Below are 9,579 nucleotides of genomic sequence, written 5' to 3' on the forward strand. Positions count from 1 at the left end.
CCCCCCCATCACACCAGAGAGAGACCAACAGGAAGGAACCAGTGAACAACAGCAGAGAAAAGCTCCCTCCCCACCACACCAGTGAGAGACCAACAGGAAGGAACGGGTGAAGGCTAAGTGGGAAGAGCGTCCCCGCCTCTGTGAGGATGTGGGGGTGGGCTGGGCAGATGGAGAAGCTTCTGTCCTTAGACAGGATGTCTTAACTAAATAAACAGAGCAGCTCTCCCATGTTAATCTGTAAATCAAACTCAATTCCAATAAAAATACCCTCGGGTTCTACAGACTTAGGCAAGTCAGTGCAGAAATTATACAGAAAAGAAACACGCAGCAGCCGGGCCTCAACACAAGTGGAGCCCAGTGGGGGGAAATGTCATGGCTCCCGCGGGCAGCCCAGGGGTAGACTCAAGTGTGGTCATGAGTGTGGTGCAGGACAGCTGCTCTGGGTCGACAGAGTAGCTAGCCATTTGGCAAAACACAGCATGAGAGCTTACTTCACACCACACAGGAATAAACCAAGTGTGAAAATTGCAAACAATGGACAAATTCTTTAGTTTCCGTTGCTTTGTTTTATTGAGATAGGATCTCACCATGTAGCTGTTCTGGAACTTACAAACCAGGCTGGCCTCAAACTCCTAAGATCCAAGTGCACCAGACTTGGTGGCAGATGCCTTGGTAGCCTCCATACAGTGACTGTCCCTAAGTACAGCGCAAAATATTAGTGACCTCCCTCAAGCTCAGAGGCAAGCAGGACTAGGTCTGACAATACTTGCTAGCCAGCACGCTCGCTTGAATCCAGAATGTTTCTGAAGGGTTAACATGTTAGAGACTGAAGAGATGGGGACTGGTGGGAGGTCTTTGGATGATGGGGAAGTGTTTTCTGAGGTAATAGCGCCCCAGTCTCTTCCTTCTTTTGAGCAGGGTCTCCTGATAAACTTCTGATTCTCCTGCCTCCACCACCTGAGTGTCTTTTGAGTGCTGGGATTACAGACATGTGCTGCCTGCCTTGCCTGCTTCTTGTTTGTTTCCGGGCCTCAAACTCTGGGTCTTGCCAGTGCTAGGAATCATTCTTCCAACTTCCTGTATCCCTAGTGTTTCTCTTCTCTTGTTCTTTATATCTGGGATGGACCCAAGGGCTTTGTGCACAGCATGTGTGTGCTCTGTCACTAGACCCTAGTCCCTTTCACTTCTCAGTCATAGTGAATTTGCTCTGCCAAGTCCTCTCTACCCTGATGTGCCACAAGACCAAAGCCATGGTACTCCTGGGTCATGGACTGGGATCTCCAGAACCATGAGCCAACGGAAACTCTCTTTGCCTTGACTATTGGGGAGATTTTCTAAAGAAAGGGAAAACTGACTCACACTCACCGAGTGCTAGCTGTCAGTGTGGCGGGGTGAATTAGAAAGTTCCTACTGCCAGGAGTAGTAGAGCATACTTTTAATCTCTTGGGGAGGTAGAGGCAGGAGGATCTCTATGAGTTCAAGGCCTGTCTGGTCTACAAAGCAAGTTCTAGGCCAGCCAGGGCTCCATAGTGAGACCCTTTTTCCAAAAATAAAGAAAAGAAACAGTTTCCGTGTCCCAACAAGACACATTTTCATTACCAAGTCTGGCAGTAACCTACAGTAGTGGTATCTTGTGTGGCTTAACAATTACTTGTGGCAACTGTAACAATTCTGTAACAGGTTGTGGGAACACATTCTCCCAGTCTTACTTTTTCTTTTGTAAACCTTATTATACAAACACCATAGGCTGGGTCAATGTGGCATATGCCTTTAGTCCTATCAGGGGTAGCTGGATCTCTTTTGAGTTCTAGGTCAAACTGGTCTATATAGTGAGTTCCAGGTCAGCCATGGCTGCAAAGAGAGACTCTGTCTCAAAACAAAACAAAATAAAACAAAACAAAACAAACTTGAAAAACCCTGTAAATAAATAAGTAAGTAGAGCACACACCAAGATCAGTGGCAGCACCCTGCCATCAGTCATATCTTCCATCCATAACCTAGTGCCTTTTTTTCTCTGTGTCTCACCTGGCCCCAGGCTGGAGATTGCAGTTTGTTTCCCATGACCACAAGGGCCACTCTCTTCCTTTGTCCTGTGGGCAGTGGAGCTAGAGCGGGCACAGTTTGAGGGGGCACAGGCCACCCTACTACCCTCCCCAAAGGACACTCAAGGCCAAGCCCAGGACTTAAAGCTCCACTACCTTTTCCATGTTGCTCGGCGACCGATCTCACTCAAGGTAACAGCAAAACCAGCTTGGATTTCTTCCCTCGTTTTCATCCTTTCACAGATTGCTTTTCCCCCACAGACCTTGGCAACCTGAGACAATTTCTGTCTTTTCCTTATTAAGTTGAAAATGTGTACCTTTTCAGGGAGGGAAGTACTTTCTGGCTTTTCTGTCTGGGTTGGACGGCTCAGGTGCTCTGGGGCTTGAGGGCTACGTGAACAGGAGTACTGGGTTCTGTGGCCCTGGATTTGATAACTGGGAACTTTGATAAGAGATCAGTGGTGGCCACTACAGACGCAGCATGGAGAGAGTGGAAAAGTCACGTCCCAGGCTGGAGGAAGCGGATGGTGAGAGGTTTTCCTCACACACTTTAAGACAGGAGTTAGTGATTTCTAGAACTTTCCCTTTAATATTTTTACACTGAATTTGTGTAACTAAGATCACAAACAAGGGGAAAGGACTGTGTGTAAGACTTAACCCTATCAGGGCAGTAGTGGCACACGCCTTTAATCTCAGCACCTGGGAGGCAGAGGCAGGCAGATTTCTGAGTTCCAGGCCAGCTTGGTCTACAGAGTGAGTTCCAGGACAGCCATAGCTACACAGAGAAACCCTATCTTGGAAAAAAAAAAAGACGACATTATCAAGGAGATAGGAGACATGGATGTAAAAGACCCCAGTGAGAGTTCTGGGATCACACAGACCCGGGCATGAGTGGCTTCTAGGGAACACTAGGGCTTTTCACCTCCCTGCCTTATGGGCAGGTACACTTTAGCCATCCATTGCGTTTATGAAGGTAGGCTGAGACTGGCTCTGTGCCACTGGAGCAGGAAGGTACGGGTGTTCCTGAGGGCTGGGTGCTGCTCCATTCTACAGCTCCTGTCAGCCTCTGGGAGCTTGGGAAGGATACGCAGCTTCTACAGGAGTAGATGCAAAAGCAGGTTTTCTGCGAGGGGGGAGGAGAGACACCCACATCCCCTTGTGCTCTGCTAAAGCAAGACCTGGCCCTCAGCAGTTGGATGTCCACACGGTAGCCTGCTCAGGCCTCCATTTACAGCAGATCATGAGTGGCAGGCACCTGTACGGTGCTAGGTGTGGTGTGACCAGGATGTGGTCCTGGACATGGAGGCGGTGGTCAAGCATCTTCCTGGACACCACCGTCACCGCCACCATTACCACTGTCTCCTCCCATACAGCAGTTAGACAGGTGAGATGGTTCAATGGGTAAAGAGGTTTGTCACCAAGTCTGATAAACTCCCCTGAGAACTACATGGTAGAAGGAGAAAACTGACTCTTGAAAGTTGTCACCTGACCTCCGTACATCACGTACTGTGTCACAGTGTGTGCTGGGTGCTGAGTGGAAGTGATAGAAACATTTATGGCATTTTACTGGGATGACTTGGTCCTAGTCACTTTTTTCCCTTTTTTTGCCTATGATATTCTTTCTAATATATATTAGGGGGAGAAAATCTTATAGATCACATCTGGAAATTCTTTCCGGCTAATTTCATTTGGTCTTCTCAACATGTCATTTAGTAAGGTAGCTGTAGGCTTCTGAGAATGAAGCACACACACACACACACACACACACACACACACACAAATAAATAAATAAATAAATGTTCAGATAACCACCAAACCAGTGGCTTTCACCAACGCGCCTCATCCTGTAGCTCTGGTATCAATGCGCTAATGGGGGTGGTATTGCAGAAGATGCTGTTTCCTCACGATCTTTCCCTTTCCAGCTTCTTGGGGCTACCATCTTACTTCCAGACCATCTCATCCAAGGGCGAAAGCATCACCGTAGCACTGCCCCATCTCTCATCGGTCCCCGCTCCTGTCATCAGAACTCCTTTTATGTCTGAGCCTTACGCACCATTCTCTAGGGACACTGTGATGACACTGGGCTCCTTGATCCATGATGATCTGTCTCAAGGTCCTTAGTCTCATCATGACTGCAAAGTCCCCTCTGCCCCATGCGCTCGCATACCGTGAGGATTACATTATGAGCATGTTGGGGCTGCTGTTCAGGGGATGGCAGGCAGGGATAGACAGGAGGTTAGGACAGCCCTACATCTGCCAGGAAGGCATCAGATGCAGGAATGTGAGGGCAGGGCAGAGAGGAAGAGAGGATCCATTGTGGAAGAGCTGACCTGAGAACACCCGACTCCTACATGCCAGCTTCCTGCTTGGTTGTGTGTCCTTAGCCTACCGCCGCTCTTCCTGCAGAGTACTGGAGGGCCCTGGTCTGAGATGGACACTCACTGTATGAATGGTCGGGAGCCTCCTTGGTGTGTTTGATGCTATAGTGACCCCACCAGGCAGAGGAGGGAGATGAGGCAGAAAGAGGGCACAGTGTGATTCAGATCTTCAGAAGCCTTCCCAGGAAGGATGGCCAATGAACTGTGAGGATACTGGCCAGAGAAGTAAGAGGAGCAGTCGACATGGGCCTCTCACCTAGCTCCTGGTGGCTTTGAAGAAGTATTAAAAAAGTATAGCAAAGTAAAAACAAAATTCGAGGCTTTTGGGCCCAGGCTTGGGAGTGTAGCCTTTGTGGCTTAGTGCTCCAGGTGCTGGTCATAAAACAGATAGCTACATTCCTTCCTCCACCTACCCGCTTCCTGGGTTCAANTCAAAGAATGGCACCCTGACCATTACTGGAACCTACAATGCAAATGTGCTATCTTTAGGGGCTCTTAGATTGTTAGGGGCTCTTAGAAACTGTCTTGAGAGATAACCTGACACTTGTGACTTTATACTTCCTTGTGACTCTTAACTGGTATTTTTGGTATTTTCCAACAACGCCCTCCCCACCTCCTTGAGTTGTGGTTTCTTCCTTTAAATACCCCCTTACTCAGCTACTCGGGGCGCCATGGTCCTCTACCCCTGTGTGGTGTATGACCATGGGCCCTAGAGCGCTCTCGAATAAAAATCCTCTTGTAGTTGCAACAAGATCGTTTCTTGTGGGTGATTTTGGGGTGTCGCCTCTCCTGAGTCAGAACGTGAGGGAGTCCTCATGTTGTGGGTCTTTCATTTGGTGCNTTGGCCGGGAAACGCGACCACCCCTCACACCCAAGAACCGACTTGGAGGTATGGGGATCCCCTCTTGTGTGTGTGCCGGCCGGTGTCTCTGTTTTGAGTGTCTGTTTTCTGAAACGAACATTGGAACATGTGCTTGTTGTGCTGGGTTATTTGTGTCTTGGTTTTCAGGTTGCGAGATCGTGGGTTCGAGTCCCACCTCGTGCCTTGGTTTTACACCTAGCAGAGTGAGGGTCTCCCTTTGGGGGTCTTTCAGCTTCCCATGCATGTCTGCAGTCCCTGTTGTGAGCTCCCTGAGGGGAAACCATGGCACCTAATAAGTACCACTTTCTGGTTTGTTAGTTTGTTTTTTGAGCCAAGATACCTCTGTGTAGCTCTGACTGCACTGTAACTAGTTCTGTAGACCAGGCTAGCCTTGAACTCATAGAGATCTGCCTGCCCCTGCCTCTAAACTTCTAGGATTAAAGGAGTGAGCCACCACATTCATCTCTCTATTGCTTTCTAATGGAATGTTCCAGAGCATTCAAGCCTTAGCGACGGTCTTTCCAGAAAGCCTATCTGGCCTATTCCTCGCCTACACAAAGCAAACACTCCACCGGGCTGTGCCCCAACCCATTTCTCTACCTCAGACATCTGAAAAGGAGTTTTGGCCCTGGCCAGAGAGGAGGGTGCTCCGGGAGTTGTTCGGGTGTCTACTCCCCTCAAGCAACCACACTTTCCTGGGGTCACCTTCAGAGACAGCAAATCTTAGAGAGCTCAATAGGAATGGAAGGTCAGGGGCCCTCCCTTAGCTTCTCTGGCTTCCAGTAGGGGCAAGGTTATCACCTTTTTATTTTTAGGCCAGACAGAACCAGTCTAAGAAAAAGCAAACCAGAAGAGGTTCTTCAGAACAGGCATGGCCCTTCCCGTCCATCCCGCCTGGGCCCAGTTCAGGGACACGTGATTCAGCAGGGTATCTTCCCAATACAGGCCAGAACCTGCCTGCTCTGCAAGGATGGGCAGATGGTCGGTTCCCACCCCTGCCCACATACAGGGACAGTGACAGCCTGGATCCAGGATCCCATAGCTCTGCTGCCCTATCCTTTAAGATATACTGAGGCTGGAGGCACAGTCTGATAGATCTCAGCCCACCCACTGCATTCTTTCTGGTGGGAAGCCCAGCCCACAGACCAGGCCCCTGGGTAGATATGTTAAGATGTGAATGGAGGGATCTGATCCAGGGAGTAGGAGGGGGGCGGGGCAGGGCTGGAACTTGGGACAACTATGCAGGGTGGAGGGGAAAGGGGGTCTGGTGTGAGGGGAAGACTGTCAGGAATGTGGAATATAGGAGGGTTGCTTGGCCCTATCTGCTGAATTGCTGATTTACCTAGGTCACTACAGTCCAGGTGGCCCTGGTGGCCAAGTCACATGAGGCAGATCTTGCTCTCAGTGGCATTGTGTCCTAGCTGGGCTATGTCCAGGAGACAAAAGCAAACTACCCACTATGTGCCTTATGGATTCAGGTTGGGGAGGATGGTTATGCAGGGTCTGCAGCACTATGCTGCTACCCTGAGCACACTGGAGGAGAGTAGGCCAGGCAGGCTTACGGGATTAGGGAGTTCCTGTGCCCCACATAAACATACTTCACTGGGGTGATGTACACCATTCACCCCAGCATGATTCAGGACAAGGAAAAGCTTTGTCCCCCAAGGACCACACGCCTAAGAATAAAGCCGGATTCTCAGCACACACCCCATATCACCCCCCAGCATTCCTCCCATGGCCTCAGAAACACGTTTAAGCAAGTGCAGAGAGATTACAAGAAGCTTGTGTGAACCTGACCAAGGTACAGGGGGAGAGGGGGGCTGCTGGTACCCAGGATACCCTGCGCTTCTGAGGCTATTAGAAAGAGGAACAACCAGCCAAGGAGGCTAGTGAGGGGCTTCATACAGCTGGTACTGACTCAAGCCAGAAAGGCAGCCCTACAGCTTATATCAGAGTCCCAGGTGACAGAGAGGGCCCGGGTGTCTACAGTGCCGAGAAGGGGACTGAGGCACTATGGGTGGCAGGAAGCCCTAGTGTTGGATTGTCCAGGGTCCTTGTCCCAGCCTGTCTCTCACCTGATTTGGGGAATGTTACCAAGAGGATGTCTGTGTCCTGGAACTGGAAGGAGCAAGCCGCTTTCAGGGACTCTGGGGTGTGTATGAATCCTGGTAAGCGGACGCCATCGAAGATTTCAGTGGTGTTCATGCGCTCGGTCATGCTGGTGCTGTGCGGAACGGGGCTGGAGGTGAGGAAGTCTGTTACCCAGGGCCCAAGCTCTTTCCAGTAGATACAGACCAGTCTGCCATTCCCTCATGAAAGTGTTGAGATAGGTCCACACCCGGTGGCTACTGTTATTGCTCTCAGGCATCATCGCAGGACCATCTTAGAACCTTGGACAGACTTGTCTGTCGTCTGGCCCAAGGAAGGTCCCAACCCTATCAGAGGATATAGACCTCTGTGCTCTGGCCTTGGAGTGACAGTGACATCTGTCTGGCCTTGAGAGTGTGGCTGGTTGCTTGCAGAACTCTGCCCTAGCCACCAGCTCTTGGCCATCTGTATGCAGGGCTACACCTCGACAGCGAACTCGTGTGGTTGTGACGGATCATGAACATCCTTGCGGACTTGAGAGCTGCTTGTCTCGGTCTCAAAGCGTTGTGGAATCAGTATCCAAAGGCCCCATCTAGAGAGCAAGCAGCTCCCACCCACAGCCCCCCTCCAGTCTTGCTCTACAGCTGCCCAGACTGGGCTGACAGGAATGTTTCTACTGAATCCTGGAGCAGCCTCCGACAGAAGCCCCACCTCCCCTGTTTCCTCGGGATCCCCTACTTACCACAAAGTCCTTCTCCACGTGTGGTACCTGGCTGTGTGCACGCAGCTCAGACCTAGGAAATGTGGCTCAGGCTCTACTTGGGCACCTCCAAAGAGGCTCCACCCTAGAGTTGCAGGACCCTGGGGCATAAGACTGCAGGGTGCCCCGCCCCCAACCAGACCCATTTAGGGGAGGGGCTGGGAAGAGCGCCCCCATAGGCAAGCAATAAGTGGATAATCTTTGGGACAGAACCTATTTTTCAAGCAGACTAAGGTGCTCAAAAAAAAAAGCTTAACAGTGTCTGAGAATGACACAATTTTCCTGTTTCAACAATTCTCCCCTGTGAAGCATTCACTGGCCAGGAAGGGCCAGGAAGGGGCCAGGAAGAGGCAGTGCACCGTCCCTTTCTTGTATGCTGACAGCAGAAGGCAGCTTTCTCTACCACCCTAGGACCCACCATGCAGTTTATATAATTTTGACATTTGTGGTAAGATACAGTACGATCAGCTCTGACAGAGTACGTCCATGAAGACTTTTCCATCTTCTCCTCCAGCTGCCAACCAGCAGATTCCCTTGCCTCATCTTCTCATTAGGCAGCTGCCAACAAGCACGAAAATGTCTCACTGCCTACAGGGCCACTTGCAGCAACCAGAGTCCAGGAGATGTGTATACAACACAACAAAACTTCTTCCATTTGCTTAGGAGATTTGCGTTCATCCGTTTGGTTGGTTTGGGCTTCTGGTTTGTTTTGATCCATTTCGCTGCAGGGGAGTACCCAAGGGTCCTCATCCCCTTTGTCTTATAGGTAGGAAACTGTCAGCGTTATCCACACACACCCACAGAGCACACGCTGAGCCCGGTGTCTGCTTGTCCTCCCCTGTCCTTTAATGTGTAACTCTGGTCCTCATCCTTCTTCTCAGCTTCCCCGGGAGAAATCAGCACACGCAACCCAGAGAGACTCCAGCCAAGTTCTCCAAAGGTTCAGCTCAAACGATTTCACTAATTCACACACCATGTGACTACCACAGTCACGACTGGGACATATAAAACAGTTCAGGTCAGGCCTCCTTCTTACCATAAACCCGTGTCCTCCCCCGATAAGTTACACAAGCCTGTCATCACCTCTTGTTTCTTGGTTGTTGCACGCCACAGGATGCACGGCCTTGTGTCTGGGTTTGTTCCCTCCTCCTTGTGGTGTTTACGACATTCATCCATGTCATTGTTTGTATGGACAGTTCTTCCACACGGCTGTGTTGTGTTGAATAGCTAAGTGTTCACCTGCTCACCGTGTGTTTATGGACATCAGGGCTGTTTCTAGTTGTGATAGCTTTCTTTTTTGTTTGTTTGTTTGTTTTTGTTTTTTCGAGACAGGGTTTCTCTGTATAGTCCTGCTGGCTATCCTGGAACTCACTTTGTAGACCAGGCTGGCCTCGAACTCAGAAATCCACCTGCTTCTGCCTCCCAAGTGCTGGGATTAAAGGCGTGCAC

At 50.2% G+C, this 9,579-nt stretch overlaps 1 protein-coding gene across 1 annotated transcript in view; it reads right to left on the reverse strand.

Moving 5' to 3' along the window:
• Positions 1–8,163, reverse strand: part of LOC110300719 (sulfotransferase family cytosolic 2B member 1-like) — a 16,638-nt gene extending 8,475 nt beyond the window's left edge. Inside the window, exons 1-2 of the mRNA XM_021170979.2 lie at positions 8,113–8,163; positions 7,358–7,521 (exon numbers count right to left, since the gene is read on the reverse strand). Of these exons, the coding sequence (XP_021026638.1) occupies positions 7,358–7,499 (142 nt within the window). The 5' untranslated portion in view covers positions 7,500–7,521; positions 8,113–8,163. The remainder of the gene's footprint in view (positions 1–7,357; positions 7,522–8,112) is intronic.
• Positions 8,164–9,579: the final 1,416 nt, after the last annotated feature.

The sequence above is a fragment of the Mus caroli genome, chromosome 8, assembly GCF_900094665.2.
Source record: "Mus caroli chromosome 8, CAROLI_EIJ_v1.1, whole genome shotgun sequence".
Lineage (NCBI taxonomy): Eukaryota > Metazoa > Chordata > Mammalia > Rodentia > Muridae > Mus > Mus caroli.